This window comes from Alexandromys fortis, unplaced genomic scaffold (genome assembly GCF_014885135.2).
Source record: "Alexandromys fortis isolate MF-2015 unplaced genomic scaffold, M_Fortis_MF-2015_v1.1 scaffold_150, whole genome shotgun sequence".
Lineage (NCBI taxonomy): Eukaryota > Metazoa > Chordata > Mammalia > Rodentia > Cricetidae > Alexandromys > Alexandromys fortis.
Window position 1 is genome coordinate 1,051,587 of NW_026068027.1, and position 26,176 is coordinate 1,077,762.

General features: G+C 47.5%; 1 protein-coding gene across 1 annotated transcript in view; it reads right to left on the bottom strand.

Moving 5' to 3' along the window:
* Chd4 (chromodomain helicase DNA binding protein 4) overlaps positions 1-25,950 on the bottom strand; it is a 37,620-nt gene extending 11,670 nt beyond the window's left edge. Inside the window, exons 1-27 of the mRNA XM_050164034.1 lie at positions 25,791-25,950; positions 24,790-24,968; positions 20,884-21,005; positions 20,478-20,672; positions 20,147-20,265; positions 19,767-20,008; positions 19,434-19,561; positions 19,096-19,231; positions 18,780-18,958; positions 18,345-18,584; positions 15,627-15,830; positions 15,303-15,508; positions 14,861-14,992; positions 14,687-14,783; positions 13,500-13,691; positions 12,366-12,566; positions 12,029-12,166; positions 11,652-11,773; positions 11,352-11,525; positions 10,894-11,035; positions 10,671-10,802; positions 10,442-10,559; positions 6,575-6,763; positions 5,783-5,946; positions 4,080-4,228; positions 3,811-3,902; positions 3,557-3,706 (exon numbers count right to left, since the gene is read on the bottom strand). Of these exons, the coding sequence (XP_050019991.1) occupies positions 3,557-3,706; positions 3,811-3,902; positions 4,080-4,228; positions 5,783-5,946; positions 6,575-6,763; positions 10,442-10,559; positions 10,671-10,802; positions 10,894-11,035; positions 11,352-11,525; positions 11,652-11,773; positions 12,029-12,166; positions 12,366-12,566; positions 13,500-13,691; positions 14,687-14,783; positions 14,861-14,992; positions 15,303-15,508; positions 15,627-15,830; positions 18,345-18,584; positions 18,780-18,958; positions 19,096-19,231; positions 19,434-19,561; positions 19,767-20,008; positions 20,147-20,265; positions 20,478-20,672; positions 20,884-21,005; positions 24,790-24,889 (4,063 nt within the window). The 5' untranslated portion in view covers positions 24,890-24,968; positions 25,791-25,950. The remainder of the gene's footprint in view (positions 1-3,556; positions 3,707-3,810; positions 3,903-4,079; positions 4,229-5,782; positions 5,947-6,574; positions 6,764-10,441; positions 10,560-10,670; positions 10,803-10,893; positions 11,036-11,351; positions 11,526-11,651; positions 11,774-12,028; positions 12,167-12,365; positions 12,567-13,499; positions 13,692-14,686; positions 14,784-14,860; positions 14,993-15,302; positions 15,509-15,626; positions 15,831-18,344; positions 18,585-18,779; positions 18,959-19,095; positions 19,232-19,433; positions 19,562-19,766; positions 20,009-20,146; positions 20,266-20,477; positions 20,673-20,883; positions 21,006-24,789; positions 24,969-25,790) is intronic.
* Positions 25,951-26,176: the final 226 nt, after the last annotated feature.

Here is a 26,176-nt window from a genome sequence, read left to right on the forward strand (position 1 = left end):
AAATCATAACTGCCTTTAAAATTTTTATTTTCAAATTTTTAATTTTATGTATATCCTTTGGCTGCACGTAAGTCTGTGTGCCACAATCACACCTGGAACCCAAGGAGACTAGAAGACAGCATCAGAGCCTGGGTAAGACAGATAGACACACACACCCATATGTACATATGTATGCACACAACACACACCCATATGTACATTGTGTGTGTATATATATATATATATATATGTATACAACACGCACGCATGCACACACGCGCAGTCAAAGTGAAAACAATTGTCCCAGAAGAGAACTAGATAGGACAGGGTGGAAGAGATATTATTTTCTTTTAAAATTTGAGCCACGTTGCTCAATGGCTTGGATAAGCAGTCCGTGGTGTGACTGAAAAGTGGTGGAATCTCCATGGAATAGAGACCTACTGAGAAGAAGTCAGATCACTGAAAGCATGTACTTGACCAAGACATTAAGACAGCAGCCTTTTCTCTTTTGGATCCCCCCTTTTTCTTCTTCTTCTTTTTGGTTTTTCGAGACAGGGTTTCTCTGTCCTGACTGTCCTGAAACTAGCTCTTGTAGACAAGGCTGTCCTCAAACTCACAGGACCCACCTACCTCTGCCTCCTGAGTGCTGGGATTAAAGGTGTGTGCCACCACTGCCCACCTTTCTGCTTTACCCTGCCCTCGAGCAGTTTCCTCAGTGCAGCCACCCTGCTAGGATAGACCCGTTGCCCATAAGCAACAGTACCTACTATCCACTAAAGCTGCTGAAATGTGGAAGACAAAATAAGCTTTCTTAAACTCCTCTTCCCTTCCAATCTGACTTTTGAGATACACTCTAACTTTGTAGTGCTGAGATGCCAACTCCCTACTAGACCAGGATGGCCTTGAACTGAAGGGATGTTTGTTTCGCCTCTTGAATGCTAGGGGTTAATGGCATGTGCCACCGCTGCCCAGCAATAATATTTATGTATTAAATTCATCACCACACACCTATAATCTCAGCACTCAGGAATCTGAGGCAGAAGAATTGAGCCTGAGGCCAGCCCGGAATTGAATTTCAGGTCAGAGTGGGCTATATAATGAGGCCTGGCCATTAAAATAAAATTCTATGCCTAATAGTACAAGTCTTAGCCAATACAGAAGCTGAGGCAAGAGAACCAAAAGTTCAAGGCCAGTTTGGGCAACAACTTATAGAGGGACTAGGGATATGGCTTGGTTGGTAAAGTGCTTGCCTTGCATGCACCAATTCTTAGACTCAATTCTCAGCACCATATACAACCAGGTGTGATGACAGATGCCTATAATCCCGGCACTTGGGAGGCAGAGGCAAAGGGGTCAGAAGTTCAACATCATTCCTGGCTGCCTAAATTCTATCTTGGGCTACACAAGACCCTGCCCCAGGCGGACAGTGGTAGTGTACACCTTTAATCCTAGCATTTGGGAGGCAGAGACAGGCAGATCTTTATGAGTTTGAGGCCAGGCTGGTCTACAGCCAGTATGAGTTCTAGGACAGCTAGGGCTACAGTCTCAAAAAAAAAAAAAAAAAACAACCCTGTCCCCAGAAATATTTTTAAAGTACATAGTACTATGTATAATGAATATACATAATAAAAAATTTAAAAGAAGGGACTGGAGAAATGGCTCAGCAGTTAAGAGCACTGGCTGTTCTTCAAGAGTTCAATTCCCAGCAACAACATAGTGGCTCACAACCATCTGTAATGAGATCTGGTGCCCTCTTCTGGCCTGCAGGCATATATAAAGACAGAACACTGAATACATAATAAATAAATAAATCTTTTAAAAATATTAAAAGAAAACAAAAATTCTTTTAGAATGGTATATAACTCAGTAGCAGATTAACTGCTTAGCCCCAGGTTCCATCTTCAACAACCCCACCAAAACAGTCTAAAAAGAAATACCCAGGTGTGATAGTTGATGCCTTTAACCAACACTTGGAGACAGAAGCAGACACTCTGTGAATTCCAGGCCAGAGCTACATAATGGGACCCTGTCTCCAAAACAACAACAACAACAACAACAACAAAAAATCAGATAAGGAAAATAATGAACAGAACACATATACTTGCATATATGTATATAAGTATCCTTGCATATACTTGCATAGGTCACCCCCTAACAAGTGCTCTGCTAGGCAATTTCACTCTCTGCCACTGAAAGGAGTAAGATTTCCTATCAAAAAGCAGTTTTTGGTTGAATTTACTGCTGATTTATATAAAATTTCCCCGCCGGTTACACATAAACCATGACTAGAAGCAATATCCCAAGAACAAGCTGGAAAGAAAGCACAGTGCGCAGTGTTTTTCATGAGGGCAGAGGTCATAGTCAACCCCAGCACCACATGAACAGGACACAGCAGTTGCACACCTGGCACAGGTCCATCATCCCAGCACTTAGAAGGTAGAGGCAGGAGGATCCGAAGCTCAAGGTCATCCTTGACTACATAATGAGTTCCAGGATAGCCTGAGATATATGGGACCCTGTCTTAAAAACCAGAGAAAGACAGATATTGTGGTTAACATGTGTAATCTTACATTTGGGAGGCTAAGGTAAAAAGGCCATGAGTTCAAGACCAGGCTGGACTATACAGGGAGATCCTGTCTCGGAAAAAAAAATAGCCATAGTAAAACTGGGAAGCAGTGGCACACACCTTTAATCCCAGCACTTGGAAGGCCGAGGCAGGTGGATCTCTATAAGTTTGAGGCCAGCCTGGTCTACAGAGTTCCAGGAAAGGCTCCAAGAATAGCCAGGGCTGTTTGTTGCAGAGAAAGCCTGTCTGGGGGGGGGGGGGGGGGGGGTAAAAGGCGTAGAGGCGATGAAGCGGTCATCTACCTGATTGTTCAGCAACCAAATCAAACCAAAAGGGACATTCTGATGACAGCAGAACCTCAAAACCTTTTCTCTGCCCTTTCCTTTATTCTCAGCTCATTCAGTTATCAACTACAGCAGAGTTTTGCTAATGTTATACTCTACAAGAAATTGTAGCGCTTTCCATTGTGTGTAAGACACCCAACTCCTCAGCATCCATTTCCTAACGAAGCCTCTTTCCCAGAACTCTAAGATCTAACAAGCGATACCATGCGTCCATGGAGTTGAGGATCTCTTTCATGGGGCTGTGACTGGCCAATGCTTCAATAAACTGCACCTTCCATTAAAAACCGGACCCCAGCTCCCTGCGCAGTCTTTTCTCCCAAATAGTGTTTCACTACACTGCACTCGGACCCCTGCTTTTCATCCCTTCTTCCAGACAATTCATGACTGGCCTGTCCCGTTTCCAACTCCTGCTTGCTAAAACCAGGCTCGGCAAAACCTTTCTAAATTCTTCATGAGAGCCCCCTTTCTGGAAACGGAGAACGGCACCTCTACTCGCACACCCGGGTACCCGTGCCCCAGTGGCATCTACCCTATCTTCCGACACGGATGACTTCTGTCCTAACAACTCACATCTACGCAGCAGGTGAAGGCGGACGCGCAAACGGGTCGAGGTTATGATACAAAATGGACCAGGGGCCAGGCGGGGTCAGGGAGCTACGACCCTCACCTGCAGGCAGGAATCTAACCAGTTCGGTCTCCGCACCCTTCTGTTTCCGGGCTTTTCGGCCAGGTCCACGCTTCTCCTTCTTCGTAGGGTCCAACTTACGCCCCATGGTGCTAAAGCAAAGAAAAACGGGGGAGGGCAGCGTTGTGGATACTGAAAGGGGAACGCAGGCCACAGCGATATTACCCGGGAAGGAGACCCGCCCGGCCCAGAGCCATGCTCGTGACCCCTGATGGGCTCCCTCCAGGCACTCCCACCAAACCCTGGCACCGCGCCCCTCTCGGGGCGCCCAGGTCGAAACCCTTTTCCGGGATACCGCACAAGCACCTGAAGCCTCCGCCTGGCTAACCTGGCTCCCGGAGACTAAGCGGCTCCAGCAAAGGCCCTCTCCACGTGCACTCGGGGAAGAGGTCCCAGACAGCGAGCCGACAAAGTATACTGCGCACGCGCAAAGGTCCTCCGGCAGTGCCCCGCCTTTTCCGGCAGGGGCGCCGGAACGGACCAAGTTTAGGAACACACGCGTCACCGGCTCCAGCGGTTCAGGGAGGGAAACGTGCGGCAGCCGGCTCCTATTCGCTCCGCCCTCCCGCCGACGTCGGCTTTCCTCCGAGGGTTCCAGTTTAGGACGCCCGAGGCCGCCAAGCTTCTATCTAGAACCGCAGCACGACCCTTGCCCTGGCATCCTGCGGATTGTCTTAGATCTCAAGATCGCGAGGTTCCACGTCTCCGCACTCCTGTTCCCAGGTTTTGATTAGAACCGCTTTCCTTAAGGAAGCTAATCTTCCCCTCTTCATTTAGCCAGAAATACGTACTTGCCCTCCTCCAAAGCAGTACTAGATAAGAGTAAAGAACTTTCCAGGCGGCTAAGCCTGACAACCAGAGTTCATTACTGGACACACTCATATTGTGGACATCGGGAACTTCTGCAAATTGCTCTTTGACCTCCACGTGTACAGTAGTCCTCCCCACAATTGTATGTAATACAAAAAGAAAAGTTATGAACAATAAGCTGGGTGTGGTGGTGGACTCCATTAATGTTAACCCAGCTCTCTGGAAGCAGAATCTGAGGGCAGCCTCAAACACACCTCCTTAGTGCCCACTCAAGAGGCAGACAGGCAGTTCTGTCCAAATGCCAGCCTGTCCAAAAGAAAAAAAAGGGCAGGAGGTGGTGGCTCACATCCACTCGGCACTAGGGAGGGAGAGGCAGGCGGATCTCTGAGATCGAAGCTACAGAGAGTTCCACGATAGACACAAAAGCTACAAACCCTGCCTCAAAAAACAAACACAAAATGTGTGTGCATATGTATGTGTTACACATTCCCATATAGAATGCTTCCCTAGGTGGTCTGCTGGCCATATTTCACAACTACCAGGCAGGTAACTATTGCATGGAGGACTCTGCAGGAATGCATCTGCTCCAGGTTAGAGGCTACAAAGGGACCGTGCAGCAGCCTCTTGTTCTCTACAATAGCAGCACCTGGCACCCACTCACCCACACTGAACCAGATCACTAAAATACAAGGAAACTTTTATTTTCAATTCTCATCAAGAAATTTGTTGTGGTTTTTTTTATGCTTTTGGTTCTTTTCCTTTTTTTTCTTTTTTTCTTTTTTTTTTTCCAACTTTATTTTAGCCGCTCAGTGGCTGGAGCCGCTGGGTTCCTGGTATTAAAAAGATGCCAACAGAGGTAGCTGTGTCTCGCCCAGGGGCCCGGCCCACTCTGAATACCCCCCAAAAGGAGAAAACACAAAGTAAACCAACAAAATAATAAAACCAAAAAGAGGAAGAAATTCAGATCATTTTCTTCAAGCCTGGCAGAACCCACAACAGTTTGTAACAGGTGCGCGGTGGGGAGAAGCCAGGGTCCAGAAGGCAGCCAGCCTGCAGCTCCTTGCACATGGCGCCGCGCTATTGCTGCTTGTCTCTCCAGCAGGAAGGGCAGGCACCATTGCCCCTCACTCCCTCCCTGCCCCTAGTGCACAGGGCTGTTCCTTTACAACTCAGAAGATGGGCAGAAGGAAGGCGAGGATCTCTCCGGCCCCCCAGGGGGCAGCCGGGACAAGAGAAAGTGAGGAAGGTCACTGCTCAGTGGTGGAAGTGGGATCATTGCTGGGTCTTCACTGCTGTTGGGCTACCTAGAAGGATAAACAGCCAAGAGTCAGAACACAGAGCCGAGGTAGGAAAGCCAAGGACACAAGCAAAGAGCTGCAACTAAGAAATTGGTCCTACCTGCTGTGGGGGAGGTTCTGGTGCCCTGTTTGCCAGACGGCTGAGAATGTTCCGCTCTGACATCTGTAACCTCACAGCAACTGGGGGGATTCGGGCAATGGTAGCTGGGAGTCGAGTCACATCGGCTTTCATGTCACTCAACAATTCTTCCAGCTGTTTCAGGACTGCAGAGGGGAAAAAAAAAGGGAGGGGAGGTCGTGAGCTGTGGTTGTCAAGGGCACAGTTCTAACACTGGCTGCTCCCAGCAGACACCAGGACATGCTATTCCCTCGACACTCACTTAACCGGCCTGGCCCAGATCCCTGCTCTTCATGTTCTAGTTCCAGTTGGCTTTTGTGGCCCAGGCCAGGCCTGGGACTGGAGCTCAGGTGAGATTCCTGCCTTGTCTCCTAAGTACCTGGGGCCCTAAGCATAAGCCACCTAAGCATAAGCCACCACAGTTGGCTGATTCTGATCTGTTTAGTGCATCCTTTCTATTCTCTCCATTTTTTTTAAATTTATTTATTTATTATGTATACAATATTCTGTCTGTATGTATGCCTGACGGCCAGAAGAGGGAACCAGACCCCATTACAGATGGTTGTGAGCCACCATGTGGTTGCTGGGAATTGAACTCAGGACCTTTGGAAGAGCGNCACTTGGGAGGCAGAGGCAGGCGGATCTCTGTGAGTTCTGAGTTCGAGACCAGCCTGGTCTACAGAGCTAGTTCCAGGACAGGCTCCAAATCCACAAAGAAACCCTGTCTCGAAAAACCAAAAAAAATAAAAAAATAAAAAAAAAAAATTTTTCAAATAACAGAACATTTCCTGGAGGGTAGGTAGGGGCTGCTGGGACCTCCTAGAGTTTCTCTACTCACCTGAATGTCATTATGGGGGTTCCAGTCAGAATCATATATGATAACTGTGTCAGCAGTGGCCAGATTGATCCCAAGGCCTCCAGCTCGAGTGGAGAGCAAGAAGCAGAACTGTTGAGCACCCGGTGCTAAGAAACAGAAAACACTATGAGTTCTCTCCTGAATTACAACAAATAAGTAGAGAAGGAAGGTAAGAAACAGCCAGTAAAAAACACCAAATGACTGTCATAAACAAGGTACCCTGAAGGATACGGAAATCAGCATCAAAATCTATAGTCAAAATACATCAGCATAAAAAATATCTGCTGTAATTTATTTATAATCAGCTGGAAAGGAGTAACACCATACAACAGGGCTCACACAGGAGATTTACTGGAAGAGGAGTGAGAAGAGATAGAGAAGGCAGAGAAGGGAGCAAAGAAGAAATAACTGACCAGAAATCCAAGCACTAATATCATAAAGGAAGGGGTGGGGGATGAAAAATCAGTTAAGAAGTTTCCTATCTAACCATGGTGTAAAGAGTAGGAGCTAGGGGCTGGAAAGATGGATCAGTGGTTAAGAGCACTGGCTGCTCTCCCAAAGGTCCTGAGTTCAATTCCCAGCAACCACATGGTGGCTCACAACCATTTATAATGAGATCTGGTGACCTCTTCTGGTCTGTAGGCATACATGCAGACAGAATACTGTATATATAATAAATAAATAAATCTTTCAAAAAAAAAAAAAAAAGAGTAGGATCTACCCTTGGATCTCAGTGTGCACCTGGGACTGGATCCTCAAAACAGAAAAAGAACATTAAGAGAAAAACTGGTGACACTCGGGATCTACAGTTCTTTGACAGTATGACTCAATGTTAACTTCCTACCACGGTCACATAAAGTGATTTTTGTTTTTGAGTTTTGGGGGTTTTTTCGTTTGTTTTTTTGAGACAGAGTCTCATGTAGATCAGACTGGTCTTGAACTCTCTAGACAGCTGAGGATAACTGAACTTCCTGTCTCCACCTGCCTCTGCTTCCCAACGCTGAGGTTACAGTTAAGTGTCACCACACTTTAAGTAGTGCTGGGAATGGGATCCAGGGCCTCATGAAGGTTAGGCAAACATTCTAACAATTGAGTTACATCCCCAAACAACCCCTCCCACCTCTGTTTTGTGTGTATTTGTGTGCCAGTATATGTGAGTGTACTCTTCAGCACCTACATGGAGGTCAGAGGACAAAGCTAGTCTTCCCCTTCCACTATGTCACTCCTAGACATAGAAACTCAGGTAAACAAGCTTGGCACCTTTACCTACTGAATCATCTCACTGGCCTTTTATAAAAGTATTTTTAAATTACACTTATTTTGTATATATACATGCATGTGCACATATGTATAGTCAGAGGACATCTTGCAGAAGTTGGCTCTTTCTACCATGTGGGTACCAGGATAGAAATCAGAGAGACATGCTTGGTAGCAAGTACCTTCGCCTGCTAGCCATCTCACTGGCCCCCTTTCCCCACTTCTAGACAGGGCTTATATACTACATGTAGCCCAGATATCCTTGAATTATTTTTAAATATTTTTACTATTATTTATTTATGTACTTGTTTGTTTACTTTTGGTTTTTGAGACAAGGTTTCTCTGTAGCTTTGCAGCCTGTCCTAGAACTACCACTCGTAGACCAGGTTGCCCTCGAACTGCCTGTCCAGATCTGCCTGTCTCTGCCTCCTGAGTACTAGGATTAAAGGGTGCACCACCATTGCCCAGCTATTTTTTTATATGCATGTTTTCCCTTTGTATGTCTGTGCACAGCATATGTGCACTGCCTGGAGAAACCACAAAAGGATGCTGAATGCCCCGGAACTGGGGTTAGAGAGTTGTGAGCTGCCACATGGGTGCTGAGAAATCAAATCCAGGTCTTCTGGAAGAACAGCCAATGCTCTTTATCAAGTGCTGAGATTACATGCATATGCCACCAAGCACTGGAAGTTGTTATTATTAAGAACAGCAGGTTAATTCTGTATTGTTTTACAACTTTTAAGTCTAAAATATTTTAAATAACCAGGACAGCCAAAGACCCTGTCTCAAAAAAATAAAAATTAAAGTTTGGGGAGGGGGGGGGGCTGGAGAAATGGCTCAGAGGTTGGGAGCACTGGCTGCTCTTCCAGAGGTCCTGAGTTCAATTCCCAGCAACCACATGGTGGCTCACAGCCATCTGTACTGAGATCTGGGGCCCTCCTCTGGCGTGCGGGCAGAATGTTGTATACATAATAAATAAAATATAAAAAATGTTTAAAAAAAAAAGTTTGGGGAAGGGGTAGTTGCATCTACTGAGATAGACAAGTCTACCACATATTTGAGCTTCAACAAATCTGACCCTTGGGGCTAGAGATAAAGAGCACTCTCTGCTCTCAGAGGACCTAGGTTCAGTTCTTATCAGGTAGCTCATAACTCCAGACACCTCTTCAGGCACCTGTACATACACGCTACACATACAGACAAGTAGGTACATAAACATATACATAAATAAAAATAAATTGAAAAATAAAACTAATCTATCCCTTCTTTCAGTCTTGGGATATAATTAATAGAGAAAAGACTCCAAGGGGAAGGTAAGAAAATAGAGCTAATCCAATTCTTTCTTCAAAAGCTTTCCTCCTCCATATCAATTGACCAAGACCCAAAAGAACTACTAAGAAAACAGGTACACAAGAATAAGCTGGCTCCACAGTTAAGAGAACTGGCTGTTCTTCCAGAGGATCTGGGTTCATTCCCAGCATCCACATGGCAGTTCACAAACAGCTGTAACTCCAGTTCAAGGGGATCCAATGCCTTCTTCTGGCCTCTACAGGTACTACATACCTGTGGTACACAGACACACATGCAGATAAAACACCCACACACAAAATAAAATCTTAAAAAACAAACCAGTGGGGGGCCAGTGAGATGGCTCAGCAGGCAAAGATGCTTTGATATCTGTGTTCAATTCCAAGGACTCATGTGGTAGAAGGGGAGAACCAATTCCTGTAAGTTTCCCTGTACTCCCACATCTGTGCCATGGTACACAAGTGTGCAGACGCAGTTGTAAGCGCACAAGCATGCATGTACACATTACAGAAAATAAAGTGATCACTCCAGAGATATATGAAAAATGATTGAGACTGGACGGGTCCATGCCTTTAATCCTAGCACTTAGTTAAAGGCAGGTTCATCTCTGCATTTGAGTCCAGCCTGGTCTAGAGAGTTTCAGACCAGTGAAGGATACATAGTAAGACTCTGTTACTCTTACAGAGAGAGGACTTGGGTTCAATTCCCAGCACTGAGATGGTAGCTCACAACTGTCTGTAACTCCAGTACCTAGGCACACACATGGTGTACATACTTACATGCAGGCAAAACACTCACACACAAAAAGTAATCTCTGTTGTTTTGGGGGAGGTTCTGAGAGAAAGGATTTTGACATAATCTACCTGTTTTGAAACTCACTATGTAAACCACCTGGCCTGGTACTCAAGAGATCTGCCTCCCGGGTGCTGGAATTAAAGGCATGTGCCACCACCACCCAGCAAACATATATGGTGGCACATGCCTTTATTCCCAGCACTTGGAAGGGAGAGGCAGGCGGATCTCTGTGAGGTCAAGGCCAGCCTGGTCTACAGAGCTAGTTTCAGGACAGGCTCCAAAGCTACAGAGAAACCCTGTCTCAAAAAGCCAAAAAAAAAAAAAAAAAAAAAAAAAAGAAGGAAGTTAGGAAGAAAGGAAGAAGGGAGGCAAAGAAAAAGAAGAAAAGAAAACGATTGCCTGGAAATAAACCATTCCTCTCTTACCATTGAAGCGATCAATAGCCTCCTGACGCATATTCCCAGTGATCCCACCATCAATGCGTTCATATTTATAACCTTCATGTTCTAAAAAATCCTCTAACAAGTCCAACATCTTGGTCATCTGTAAAAGGAACAGCTGAATTAATTATAGAGCTGGTAGGTGATAACCCCTCTTCTCAGGCACTAGAGCTGTCCCACCACTGCCTCTGCACTTCTAGTTGGGCCCACACACCTGGGAAAAGATGAGTACACGATGCCCTCCCTCCTTAAGGTTCTTAAGCATCTTCTGTAGCAGCAACAATTTCCCAGACGCTCTGATTAGGGCACTACCATCATACATGCCATTAGGCATCTTAGGGGCTTCCTGGTGACAGAAGCAAAAGAAAGTATATTGAAAGAAAGCTCACAAGGAGGAGTTAGCAATCGAGGGAAAACAAAGAGATGGTTCATCTTACCATTGCCGCCACAGGGAAGAGGTAAGGGTGGTTGCAGCACTTCTTAAGATCCATTACCACATTCAGTAAGGAAACCTGGTTGCCACCACCTCGAGCATTAAGTGCTTCAAAATTCCGCGTGAGAATATACTTGTAGTACTTTCTATATGAACAAGACGCAAGGACAGGTTGGACTCAAGGCTTTAAATGACTGCTGCAACCCAACAGCCTGAGCTCATCTTTCGGCACTCCTCCCTGTGGGGCTAAGCTAACAAGCACTAGCCACACCATCGTCACGTTAGACACAGGAAGGTATAACTAAGAACTACAAATGCCAGCTCCCAGGAATCAGGTTTCTTCAGGCCCTGCTTGCTCCTGTCACCAGATGCCTAGAGGCTACATGGGAGAAACCCTTGGCAAAATGGCAGGGTCTAACTGGATTACAAGACTGAATTTGGGCTTCCACACTTCACACTCACTTCTGCATAGGGCTCAGCTCCACGCGCACTATCAGTTCTGTCTTGGATGGCATATTCTTGAATACATCAGCTTTGAGCCGCCGCAACATGTGAGGCCCCAGCATGTCATGTAGTTTTTTAATCTGGTCCTCTTTAGCAATGTCAGCAAACTCCTCCAAGAAGCCTTCCAAATTGCTTCAGAAAAAGAAAAAAACCAGAGTTATCGGTGAGAGAGAAACGAAGAAATGAAAACAATAGAGGAGATGGGCACCAAGAAGAATTGAAGCAGAACCATGGACTGACTATGATAAACACACTTACTGGAATCTCTCAGGGGTGAGAAAGTTGAGCAGATGAAACAATTCCTCCAGATTGTTTTGTAATGGAGTCCCAGTTAGCAACAGCTTGTGCTGTAATGAGTAACCATTCAAAACTCGGAAGAACTGGTGAAGAGAGGTGAAATCAAGAAATCAGGGTACCAATATACCTCGACAAGATCCCAAGCTGTCTTACTGTTCGGTGAAATGAGTCTCTCAGCCCACGGCCAGCCGCATTCTTAAAGCTGGCCACAGAAGTGCTACCACAGGTAAGGAAGGAAACAAAGACCATTTTTCCTTTCTTCTTTACTTAGGCTTTGTTCAAAGAGATGATGTTCCCAAAGACTAAATCTGGAGACTATCACCTCCCTACCTACTTACCTTAGATTGATTATTCTTCAGACGATGGGCTTCATCCACAATGAGGCAGGCCCAATCAATAGAACCTAAGATGGCCATATCAATGGTGATCAATTCATAGGAGGTCAGTAAAACATGAAATTTCACAGATGCTTCTTTCTGCAAAAGATGAGTTGGTTATTCATTACTGTCCACTCCTCCAGTATCAGCACATCCAGGGACAGGTGAGCTTTCCCTGGTCCCAGAGCTATTGTTTTTTGCCTTACCCAGAGATCAGGTGAGGCAGCAAACTAAGCCCAAAGCACTGAATCCCTCTCACACAGTACCCCAGTACCCTCTTCCTCCCCCACTGAAATACCTTCATTCGGGAGGCCTTCTTGCCACCACGAATGGCATTGTCTTCAAAGGAAAACTCATTCTCCCTGATGATAGCACGGCTGTCCTTGTCACCCACATAGGTTACCACGTACATATCAGGAGCCCACATCTCAAACTCTCGCTCCCAGTTGATGATGGTAGAAAGAGGAGCACTAACTAAGAAGGGGCCTTTGGAATGACCCTAGGAGGAAGAAAGCAGGCAGAATCAGAACTAAGAGAACCATCATCCTAAACCCCAGACTCACATCTCTCCCTGACCCTCAGTGAAACCGAGGCCTGACACCTGCACCACTGCCTCCACCCATCATTCTCATTACAAAAGATATCTGATCCTCTTTTCCAAAAAGCAACGGCTCACCTTGACCTTTAAAGTCACACTCTTCCACCAAGACTTTCCCTACCACTAAGTCCAACCACAATTCTGTTTACCTCAAAACGCATGCATTCCCCATTCCCCAGGACAGCAGATATACTAAGTCTACCATGGCTCCATTCCCATAATATTTCCGCCGTAGGATCTAGAGAGATGGTTCACTGGTTAAGAATACTGGCTGCTCTTGCAGAGGACCCCTGTTCAGATCCCAGGACCCACATGATGGCTCACAGTCTGTAACTCCAGCTTTAAGAGATCTGACAATCCTCTGGCCTCCACAGGCACTGCACACAGGTGGTGTAGAGACATGAATGAGTGAAATGAAATTCATGCCCTGGCAATGCTGAACCTGTCCATATTGGGTTTCATGGTCTAAGTTGATAAGGGCGACTGACCAGGTCTCTTCCTCAAGAGGGCACCAGATCTCATTACAGATGGTTGTAAGCCACCAAGTGATCACTGGGAATTGAACTCAGGACCTTTGGAAGAGCAGGCAGTGCTCTCTTAACTGCTGAGCCATCTCTCCAGCACAGATATACTAAAGGTACAACACCCACGCAAATAAAATTTTTTTAAAAATGTTAAGGAAAAAATTTTCCATTGCAGACCTATATCTTCTTATCCCTGAGCAGTGTTCAAAGTCAGACTCCCTTCTTCCCTTCCTCTCTCTCCTCAAAGTACAAGAAAAGAATACAGCCACAAAATCCCCACACTAAAAACTAACATATCTGCTGTCCTCACCTCCTTGTAGAGGGAATAGAGAAAGACTGCTGTCTGCACAGTCTTCCCAAGGCCCATCTCATCAGCCAAGATGGTATCAGTGCCCTGAGCCCATGAGAAGCGGAGCCAGTTTAAGCCTTCCATTTGGTAGGGGTGCAGGGTTCCACCTGTGGCATCCAGGTACTCCGGCTGTCGCTCATACTTCACTGTCGGCTGCAGGATGAGAGAGAAGACAAGAGCTGGTAAAGAATTCCCTTTTTCCCATAAGACAGCAGCTACTTCCTCCTTTACATGGCCTCACTAGATATTTTTTCCCCAAGAGCTAAAAGAAAAACAACAGCAACAAAAACCCTTAATGAAGCCAGGCATGGTAGCACATGCCTGTATTCTAGTACTTCGGAGGCTGAGACATAAGAACTGGGTTCAAGCCAAATGGTGGTGGCGCTTGCTTTTAAATCCCAGCACTCAGAAGGCAGAGGCAGGCGGATCTCTGTGAGTTGAAGGCCAGCCTGGTCTACCAGAGCTAGTTCCAGGACAAGCTCCAAAGCTACAGAGAAACCCTGTCTCAAAAAAAAAAAAAAAAAAAAAAAAGGCCTGAGTTCAATATGAAAACCAGGGCTGGAGATATGGTCAGCAGTTAAGAGCACTGGCTGATCCTCCACGACCCTGGTTCAACTCCCAGCACCCACATGGCAGCTCACAACTGTAACTCCAAGATCTGACACCCTCACACAGACTTACATGCAGGCCAAACACCAATACTATTAAAAGAATAAATTATTAAAAAATACTAGTATCAAAAACTCACTACCCATACACTAATTCCATTAGATCTGCCAGATAAGTAGGTGTGAAGGCTGTACACAGCAGCAATCAAAGAACTTGGAAGGTGGAAACAGGAAGATCAGGAGTTCAAGGCCAGCCTCAGCTAAGAGAGGCTGCCTTTCTCAAATAAATAAACCCTTGTGTATAAGATCACTCCCTAGATAATATTTGCCCTCACACACAATATCCCTTTTGTGGGTTTTTTTTTTTTCTGATGGTGAAGAAAGAAATCCCAGCGTATTCTGGTTTATAGACCTGTGCAGAGGCAGGATATGAAGCCTCTAGAACACCAGAGCTAGAGCCATCTGCAGACCATGAGACTATAGCTGGCAAGACTTCTGCCACCCAACAAATGATGCCCTTCCTCTTCCACCCCAACTCACATCAACAGTTGGAGTCTCCGGAGGCCTCTCCAGTTTCCGAAGCTTTACCTTCTTGAGCTTCTTTCCCGGCCGTCCTTCCTCACCCCTCATTAACTCCCTGGGAATGAGAACATACCACAGCTGCCTAGGGGTCCTTGCAGAAGAGCAGCTCTATTCTTCTCTCCAATCACCTACCTGTGATTCCAGTAGCTCTGCTTGAACAGGTCATAGTCCTGTATCTCCACATCCTCACTCTCCCAAGATGCCTGGTCATAGGGTAAGTCTCGCCACTTGATTAAGTAGTGAACATGGCCCTTCTTGTCCACACTACAAGGTCAATAAAGAACAATTCCTCAGAGCCAGAAAGCAACTTTCCTCACCTCTTCAGTCAGCTCTTAAAACACTGGCAAAATCATTCTAAATGTGCATAATCTACAGGTCCTCGGAGCCTCAAGGATATCTGTCTTTGTACCACTAATCTCTAATTTATAATCTCCCTATAGGCCAAATTCCAGGACTCAGTCACTGAATTATAGAATGTCTCCTGAGCTTAAGTCAGGGGCAATGTCCACTCTTAACCCCTTCAGTAAGAGCCACTCCTAATGGGCACACTACCTCCGTGGAGCCAAAGTAGTACCTGTGGTTGAGGATTCGGTGGATCATCATCCATTCCGGTTTTATTCCATAGCGATAGAAGCGCTCTTCCATCTCTGCAAACTTAGGGTCCTTGTTCTTTCGCTTTCGGCTTTTTTCTTCATCTCCACCAAAGTCCCCAGAAGGTGGCTCATCCATATCATTCTTCCGCTGATAGTTTCGGAACATCACCTGACAGTGCAGCTCCAGCTGGGAGCAGAAAGAGAAAGTAAACCATCCCGCATCTCTATCTAGTCTCCTATTAAAAGGCTGTTTTCTCACTACTTCTGCAGTGTCACCCCACATGGACAGCCTGTCCCAGGCTTACCTGCAGTTCTGATACCCAGGAACAGTGCCAGTAAGACATGCCTTGCCATTTCACAAAGAACTGCCTCTCTGGCCGCCCCTCCAAAGGTTTGGGAGAGGGAGTATTAGGATCAGCATCTGGAGGCCGAGGCACTGGAGTGGGAGATGGTGGCTGGCCCCACTTCCAAATTAGGATCTTCTGCACTTTGCCCTTAAGAGCTGGACACTGAAAAAGAGACCACTTTATCTCACTTAAAAACCACAGAGAGATGTATGAAATTCCCCAAGAATTAATAAACATTAATGTTTATGGGTGGATGGGTAAGAGCACTTGCTGCACAAGCATGAGAACATGAGTTCAAATGGCCAGCATTTGGAGAGATTAAACTTGCTGGTCTTCCAGAGGAACCAGATTTGATTCCCAGCATTCACATGTGGCTAACAATCACTTGTAACTTCAGTTCCAGGGGATCTGACGCCCTCTTCTGTCACATGGCACACACACACACACACACACACACACACACACACACACACAGCAAAATGCCCATCATAAACAAGTCACCAGCACCCACATCGAAAGCCATACATAGTCATGCACTCCAGTACCAAGGGAGCAGAGACAGAAGGATCCCAGGACCTTGGTGGCTGCCAGCTAGGTTTACCAAGATTCTTTTCAAAGGAATAAGTAGAATAATAGAGTAGAACACTGCAGCTCTCCTGACAGGTCCCCCCCCCACATACACACACACTGACTTTTTTTTTCTTTTCAGATAATTCTTAACTGTAGAGCCCTAGCTGGCCTCAAATTCAATATATAGACCAGACTGACCTTAAGCTCAGAGTTCTGACTGTCTCTGCTAGAATTAAAAGATTGTACCATTACACCCAGAATATAAAAATTAAAAACTACAGGGAGTCTGGTGACCCAAGTCCTTTATACCAGCACTGGGAAGGCAGAGGTACGTAGATCTCTGTTCATTGAAGATCAGTCTATCTGTTTTATAGTGGGCTTCAGGTCAGCCAGGGCTATAAAGTGGAACCCTAACCAAAAAAACTTTCTAAATAATTAAAAACAAATTAGCAGTCAATCCCACAACTTTAATCTTGTCAATAAGTCATTAAGACCTCATGTCAAATAAACTCTAAACCCATGACCCTCCCTAGGTAAAAAACTCTAGAATTTTCTCTCCCTTTCTGGATATCACAGAGCCTTAAAAATAAACAAACAAACAAACAAACAAATAAATAATAAAAAGCCAAGGGCCTGGTGGTGGCAGCTTATGCCTTTAACCCTAGCACTTGAGGGGAAGAGGCAGGCCAATTTTTAAATTCGAAGCCAGCCTGGTCTACAGAATGATTCCAGGATAGCCAGGGATGTTAAAAAGAGAAACCCTGTCTCAAAAAAACAAAAACAAACAAACAAAAAAAACCAAAACCAAAAAAAAAAAAGGCCAAGAAACCATACTTTAAACAATAACCCAGAATAGCTGGGCAGAGAAAACATTGGACTGAAATGAAGCTGGGCATAGTAATCTGAGCTTTACTCCTGATACTCAGGAAGATAGGTAGGACAGTATGAGTTCAAGGCCAGCTTGGGATACAAAATGAGGTCCTTGTCTCAAAAATAAAAGTTTAATGCAGCACTTATTTACCAGAGCCAAGTTATGGGGCCAAACTAGGTTCTTATCAACAGAAGAATGAAGAAAATGTAGCATCATTTATACAATGCCATTCTTTTAGCTATAAAGAATAAAGTTATGTCATTTACAGGAAAATGGGTAAAAATGGCAATCATATAGGCAAATTAAGTCAGTCTTAGAAAAACAAGTTTTCTCTAACCTTTGAATCCTAAACTTAGAGGTACATAAAATCCTGTATGTACAGAGGACACAACAGTAGACACAATCCTATTAAAGAGGAACAAAGGACTGACGGGAAGGGGAAGAAACTTCAGTGCAGCCACAGGCAAGGGGCAGTGGCAGGCAGATCTGAGTTCAAGGCCAGCAAGTCTCCTTAGTTCCAGGACAGGCAAGACATATAAAAATCCCTTCTCAAAACAACAATAAACAAAACAGGGTCCTGCAAGAGTATCAGTGCTCCCAAAATTAAAGTTTTTAAAGACAGGATCCCGTGTAGGGTTCATACCTATCATCCCAGCACTCAGGAGACACCAAGGCCAGCTTGAGCTACACATAGTGAGTTCAAGGCCAGCTTGGACTACATAAGACATCACTTCAAAACACCACCAAAACAAAACAAAAAAAGAAAACAGGAATGATTACTCTAAACAAACTAGAACAGTACTTCATCCTGCTTCAGAGGACTATCAACCAAGACACTATCTCTTCTCTTCAGTTAATTTCACAGGAAATGGGGTCCCAAGACTGAGAAAAGAAATTCCTGCCTCAGCTAGAAAATGTGTAGCAGGAGCTGGAGAGATGGCTCAGCGGTTAAGAGCACTGCCTGTTCTTCCAGAGGTCCTGAGTTCAATTCCCAGCAACCACATGGTGGCTTACAACCATCTGTAGTGAGGTCTGGTGCCCTCTTCTGGCCTGCCGGCATACATGCAGACAGAATATTGTATACATAGTAAAGAAATAAATATTTAAAAAAAAAGAAAGAAAATGTGTAGCAGGTCTCCAATAACCTCTCCCTAACCTCAGCCTCACCATGCCTACAGATATATGTGAGATATATGATACTGCTCCCACATCCCACCTTCACTGAAGTCACTTACAGTACAACGGGGACAGAGCCATTCGCCATTTGGGATCTCTGGCAGTGGGGGGTTCAGGCAGTGGATATGGTAGGAAGAAGGGCAGGTGTCACAGCATAGCAGCTCCCCGCCATCTTTGCAGACTCGACAGAACTCCATATGGTGGTCATCTTCCTCTTCTGGGTCTCCTCCAACTTCCTCAAGAATCTCCTCACCCTCAGAATTGTCCTCTTTAGCTTCCCACTGGATGCCCTCCTTCTCCTGCAATAAAAAACCAGAGATCAGATTATTACCACCCCCACCCCCTCCCCAAGCCAGAACCTACTCCATTGTTCCTTTAGATGTTTCCCAAAGCCAAGGACACTGCCATTTCTATTTCTACCTAGGCTTAAAGAAGCTTATCACCCCACCCTTTTCCTTAGGGGTACCCAGGGGCCACAGCAGCCAGGTACTCACACAATGTGGGCAGCTCCACTTGCCCTCGGGGGCCTTCTCCATGTCTGGGTCCAGGCACACCATATGGTAGGCTCGGGGGCAGGTATCACACAGGATGATCTCACCGCCTTGCTGGCACACCTCGCAATAGTCCTGGTGGTCTGTCTCATAACCATCCACAGCAGTCACCTCCTCCTCGCCTGGGCAAGGAAGAGGGAAAGCCCAATTATTAGAACAAAACCACCTCCCCCCAACCCTGATCTCCTAAGGGAGATTCTTCCATGGCCATTCATTCCCACCTTGTCCCATCACACATAAGTACAGAAAAGAAACACACCTTTCTTTTTCTTTTTAGTGGTCCGGAGTTTCTTGCGGCTCCGACTACTGCGGCTGGTAGAACCATCCGAAACAGAGTAGCTATTGATGCTGGCATCATCGAAGTCAGATTCCACATCTAAATCATCATCCTCACTCTGAAAAAAATGAGAAAAGAATAAAGTTAAAAGTCCAAGCCCAGGAAAGAATGGAAAGAACCCCAGCAAGAACTGTACAGAAGGAGCCTAGTCACACCTGTCTAAGGCAGTAAACCCCCCATTCTTACGTACCAGACAGAAAGCAACATCCTTTCCACCACACAACTCCCTCCTTCCCCAGTGGGATGGATCAGGTGCTCACCGAGGATCTCTTACGCTTGGAGCCGAAACCTCCCAACTTGATTTTCAGAGGAGCTACCTTCTTGGGTTTAGGCTTCTTGGCATCAGGCACTCGAGGGCTGCCTTTGGGCTTCCTCCGAGCGTTAGGACCTACAGTCAAGATACAGCCAAATGTGCATCGTAAGGCAAGTGATGGGAGAACAGTCTTCACCTAAGCTTGCTCTACTCTACCTTATCTTCTAAATCTGAGGCTTACTCCTGCCTCTTGCCGCCTACCTTAGGGGCAATACAGCATTCCTATGCTGTCTTTTGTTTCCCTAGCCCACCCTGGACTCTTCATTAAATTCCATTTCACCTTTGCCCTCCTTGGTCTTGGCCTTGCGAATAGGCACCTCCACAGGCGGAGGGGGAGGTGCAACTTCAGTAGCCGTCACCATGCTTTCCACCACAGCCACAGCTGCTGCAGCTGCAGCAGCCACTGAAGCTCCAGAGCTGCCTTTGAAGGGGTTGTTAGTACTGAACTCCCTCCACTTTGCACCTAAGACCATCATCATCTTGGAGACAGCAATCTTGGGATTTTTAGCAGCAATTAGGGGTCTGGTAAAGAAATGAACAAGAATAAGATGGACAAGAGTAAGAAAGATGGCCATGTATAAAAATAAAAGAGAAAAGGAAACAAAAAGAAATTCTAAAAGGAATCTTCTCTTTCCATTCCCTAAGATCCTCCTGACTTACCGGACAAACTGGCTGAAGGCCTTGTAGTTGGTGAGGGTACGGTAATCTTCCTCTGAGAAAACATGGTCAATGTCTTCCATGCCCCAGTCTTCCAAAAGCTGGGCAGATGATTTCGGTTCCTGCAGAGAGAACACAGTCAAGGACCTGCCTCCTACTACTGTCCACACTTGCTAAGAGAATGTGAGTTGAAACTATGGCTTGCAAGAGCAGGGTAAAAGAGGGCTAGGATGAAATAATCACAACTATATGGAGAGATTGTGTTCTGAGGGCAGGATCTGGGAACAAGGGACAGGCACTAGCAGGAAAGAGGACAGGACAGCAGTCTTGGCACCTTTGAGTCATCATCATCATCCTCTTCTTCTTCCTCCTCCTTCCGCTTGGACTTGCTCTTCTTTTCTTTCTTAGGTCCGAGCTTCTTCTTCTTCTTCTTGCCAGGAGTGTAGTCGCTGCCCTCACTGTCTGATCGCAGAGCCACCTCCTCCTCCTCCTCCACAAACTCTGGCCCTTCCCCAGAGCTGTCCCCCAGCTGCCGGCATAAGAGTAAACGCTGGAGCAAGGAAGGGGGAGAGGGAGACAGACACACATGCTACACACATGCTGACCTCAGGATAGTCCTGCGGCTCATCCCAGAACCTGACCCACAGCTCCAGAAGGAGAAACACCCTCAGGCCCACAACCGCTCTCGGAGTACCTCCTTGCTTCCTCTCACTCCCCAGAACACTCAGTCACCCACTTACCTCCTTCTTTTGGCGCTTGCTCTTAGGGATTTTAGGGTCTCGAGGTTTCTTAGGCTTTTTCTTCTTCTTAAGCTTTGGAGTCTCCGCTTCTGACAAATCTTCTTCTGGGTCTTCTTCATTTTCTACATGCATTTGTCAAAGTGGGGCAGATGGGGAAAAGAGCAACGACAGAAGGTTAAGGATCTAATTCAGAGGGTTAGACTGTCTCTGCCCATTTCTCATCCCAGACTCTCCTAAAAGAGAACTACTACACTACACAGAAGGGAGCTGACAGCCAGCACAGAGACAGACAGAGAGAGCTGGCTAGCCCTGAAACAAACCTGCCAGGCTAGAGCAGGCCTACCTCGGCAGCTGTCCAGGCCCCTACCTCCTCTCCTCACCACAGAACTGCCTACAGAACTGGATCCAGGTCTCCCACAAAGTGGCCAAACGGCCCAGACAACAGAGGCAAGGGAAGACTAACCAGAGGCACTGAACACAAACTCAGTTCTCACCACATCACCCCAGATCAAATACCAGCTTCAGGGTCTGAGAAATCACACCCTTATCAAACCCCTTTGAGATTATCACTGCTCAGAACCACCAGAATCTCCCCAGTCCAGATTCAGTTTCCAGTTCAAATTCATACCCATTCCCAGTTTCCTTTCTCCATCTCTAGTCCTACTGTTTCTTTCCAGCTTTCTCCTGGGTCAGGCGACTCTTCTCCCTAGGGGCCCCGGAATCAGCCCAGCTGTCACCATCTCCCCTTCCCAACCCCCCTCCCATCTGGCTCCACCTCCTTCCCTGGCTAGAAGCACACACAAAGCCTGGGTAACACAGGGGCTCCTGGGCAAGGATAGATAGAAAGGGGCACAGAGGGAGAAGGCTAGGAGGTAGCATTCTTTGTACCAGACATGTACACCAGCTACCAGTTCCCTCCTCCCTCTTTTCACTCTCTTCCCAAGCCACCCCCGCCCAAGAAGGGGGGAGTAGGAAAGAGGAGAGAGAAGGGAGTGCCTCACCCACTGAAGAGAAGGAAAATGGCTCCTGACCGCAGAAGCCAGCCCAGGGCACCTAGTGCCAACATAGGACAGACAGGAAGTGGCGGGGAGGGGGTGGAGCCGACAGAAGTACACAGAGCAAAGAGTACCCTCAAAGAAAACTTCTCAAATTATTACCTGGCCCTGGGTCCAAAGCCAATGATCTCTAATACCTACTCAAGCACGGCACAGTTTTTAAGTGTTCACCCTAAAGCTCCAGGCAAGCAAACCAAGACAGCATGAAGAGGGATCCTATTTGAAGGACTGAACTCAATCTTAATTTTTTTTAAGACATTACAACTAAGAAATAACAAGGACTCAGTGGAGGCTATCAAGCCATATGACCTTTTTCCCTTGAAGGTACCTAAAAGCTTTAGCCTGAGGAATGAAGCCTACAATCAGTCTCAAAGTTCAGATCCCCAACAAAAATCCTATCCAATATATGGAAATCATGTTCAGACCCCAAAAAAGTAGTAGGACCAAGAGAACAGCAACAAAAAAAAAAAAAAAGTTCCCTTTAATCTCAAAAATACTCTTAGCTCATGAGCCCCAGAAGTAGCCCTAAAATGATCCTGGCTCTGCCCTTCTGGAGTAAGGCACATCCTGAGGCTGCACAAAGCACCACAAGCCTCTGGTCTGCACTCATTCCAGGGTCAAGTCCACTTAGAAGGTCCCTCTCACTCTCAAATCATTGTCTTAGAGGCTTCTCCCCCATAACCCTTACACTACCCTCTATCAGCCACATTTCCCTTCTTCATCTCTGCCTATAGAGAAGGGAGACAAGGACAAACTCATGGAAGCTGAGCAGATACCTTTCCATCCATACACAACCAACCCTCAGGCAAATCACACGCCGAAATGATAAGCAACACGCTGTGTGAGATTGAGGGAGATTTGGGAAAGGGGCAGATTGGGTGTGTCAAGTGGAAAAACTGGGTCATGCTACATATTGGGGCAGAGTTCACACTGAGAGCCTGCAGCGCTCACACTAGACTTGGGAGGGAGGCCCTAGACCAGTGGGATAACAGAAGACTAATTTGGGGACCAACACTGGTGGGATAGCACTACTCATCCCGCCCTCACAAAGAATAGGCCTCCTCCTTCCCACCACCATCCCAGAAAGACGCAGAAATGTGCAGCCTTATGCCTCAGCTAAGTCCCTTATCCCAGTGGCCAAAGATATGAAGACTATCAGCTCTTGCTGAGAGTGATCTCTGTGAGTTCGAGGACAGACTGGTTTACAAGAGCTAGTTCCAGGACAGGCTCCAAAGCTACAGAAAAACCCTGTCTCGAAAGATTTAAAAACAAAAAAAAAAAAAAAAAAAAAAAAAAAAAAAAAAAAAAACAAAAAAAAAAAAACAGCTCTCTTAAATGGTCTCAGACTGAAGTGAAGAATTCCAAGTTAGAAATTGTCAAATTTGCTGGGCAGTGGTGGCAAACACCTTTAATCTCAGTACTCGTGAGGCAGAGACAGGTTGATCTCTTTGAGTTTGAGGCCAGCCCAACCTACAAAGTGAATTCCAGGACAGCCAGAGCTACACATAGTGAGACCCTGTCTTGAAAGAAAAAAAAAAAAAGGAAAAGGCAAATTTGAAAAGTATTTCTTCTGGAAACCTCAAATTCCAGTTGGATCTAAGGAAAAGGCACAAGTGGAAACCATGTCATAAAAAAAACAAAAACAGGCCAGACTGTGGTGGCGAATGTCTTTAATCCCAGCACTTGGGAGGCAGGGGCAGGTGGATCTCTGAGAGTTCGAGACCAGCCTGGTCTACAGAGCAGATGTCAGGGCTATTACACTGAGAAAATCAGAAACAACAACAACAAAAAACCAGGACCACCAGACTTGAGAATGATGCAGCTGTGTGTATAAAGAAATGGTACTAGTGGGGAGAGGCTTGCTTTTTTTTTAATTTAAATTTTAATTTTTTAAGTGAACAGAGAGTCAAATAAAACAATAGGTGTCTTAACTAAGGGGCTCTGAATAAGGAGACAAGTGGAAGACATCCACTTAAAAGCATGACATCAACCATCACTTGAGGACAGGCACTCAGGCAGGCTAGTTATAACTATACGGGTTTGGCCAGTCCAGGGAGCCACCCCAAAACACTGATAGTGCAAACCCTAACACACCCACACAAACACCTCACACCCCAAGCCAGACCCCAAACTACCTCAGAGTGGCCGAAGCCTCTGGGGAAGAGGCCAGGCTTATGTCCACACCAGGGAAAAGGAGTCCCTTCTTCTCTCTGCCTCTCCTCACTAGTCTACTGCATTCTCCCTTAACCCTCCCCATCCTTTCCCCACTTAAAAAAATTCCAATAATCTGCCTAGCTCAAAGTTCTCTAGATCCGATAAGGAGCGAGATTCAAACTTCACACTCTTGAAACAGCGCATAAAACCGGTAACTGATTACAAGCTAAAAATAATCGGACAGAGAACAACCAACACTCCCCACTTTCTTTTCTCGAGAACCGCGGGATCACAGGCGCCTGGCAGGGCTCCTACAACAGAAATCTTAACGCACCCCATGTCACCAGCAGAGTCTCCAAGAGTCCCGGCCACCTGCATTCCTAAGAACCCGCACCAGGTACTGCCTGCTAACCCAGAGAGCTCCCTCAACTGGGAACTGCGGAGTATTCCAGACAGCCTTGAGTACAGCCAGCTTACATCTGGGTCCGCGGTGCCCAAGAGGCACATGGCTTCCACCCCTCCCAACGCACCCCCCCACACACACACACTAGAGCTCCGCAGAAGAGAACCACTCCCTTCGGATGCCCTCCACCCTGGGCTCTGCACACAGGAGACAAGCAACGCACTCAGCCTCACTGAAGTCTCTAGAAAGATCAAACACCTCCTTCCTGCCCTGGGCCCTCTGGGAAGATGTTACCTGGATGGGGTGGGGGCAGGCTGTTGTTCAGAAGTGCATCCATATCCTCCTCCTCACTGCCCGCTGAGCAGGGGGACGGGGAGCCCAGGCCCGACGCCATCCCCTTCCGCTCCCCGGCCAGGGAATTGGCCCAGCTGCTCCTGCCTGCGGCCTGGGGCCCTCTACACTGGCCCGAGTCACTGTGCGGGGGAGGGGGGAGAACAGTGAGTGACGCGCAGTCCCCCTCCCCCACCCGCTCTTTCCGCCCCCCCCCCCCCGGCCCTGCCACCCTAGCCGAGCACCCGAACCACTCAGGCTGAACTTAGTTCCACACTCCTCGGGGACAGCCTGTGAGCAAGCTCCCCAACAGAAGCCCCCAAGAAGAGGGAGCGACGCCCCCGAGGTCAGGCTGGTGCATGGCGGGGAGGGGGGACAAGCTGGGCAAGACTAAGCCAGGAGTGACTGGGGAGGGGGTCCGAGCGGCGAGGCGCAGCGGGGGTCAGGGGAGGCGGCCGGCGCTCGGGGACACAAGGTCACTTGGGAGTGGGGGGGCGCCTCTCTGAGCCCGGGGAGGGGCCAGTCCCCAGACAGGGCAGCTCTCCAAAGGCTGTCCTCTGGGACAACTCAGGTTCTCTTCCGGAACAGCGGGGACCAGGGGGCGTGGAGGCTCGGGCGCACGGGGGACCCCAGGAGTCGGGACGCCGGCGGAAAGCGAGCTCCCACCGAGAAGGGGGCCGGGCCACGTGTCCCGGGGGGCTAGTGAGGAAAGGGCGAGGGGCGGGCGCCCGGCATTGTGGGAGGCCGAGCCCGGGAGAGGGGCGCGGGGAGCACGACTCCCTAAGGGCAGGGCGACGCCTGAGGGCAACTCGGACGCCTCAGGAGAGGAGAAACAGTCGGCTCCCTGGCCGGGGGACGGCCCGCGGGCCCCGGGACGCCTGAGGAAGGGACAGGTGAAGGAACGACCCCCAGGATGATGTCGGGCTGTGAGAGACGTCTTTCCCAGAGCCTCGCGCTCTCCTCACCCTAGAGCCGCCTCAGGTCGCGCTGGGTCTCGCCGGTGTCACTCCGCTCCGGCTCCTCCTCGCCGCGGCCGAAGGGGGGAAAATGGCTCCGGCTCCGGCGTCGCCTCTTAAAGGGCCCGAAACACCGGCCGGGAAATCCCACCGCACAGGCCCCGCCCCCCCCGGACAGCCCATAATAACCTCAACCAACTCCAACCCCCCTCCACTACCGCCACCCTCCTCCCTAGGTCTCCCGGGCAACCCCCGCCCCCTCGTCGCTCAGGCAACCATTGGCCACGCCCCCGTCGAGCGCGCGCGCGCGTCACCCGGGCAACCGCCCACCTCCTGGCCATCCCATAATACACACGGACACACCACATACACACACCCCGCCCCCAACACTCCAT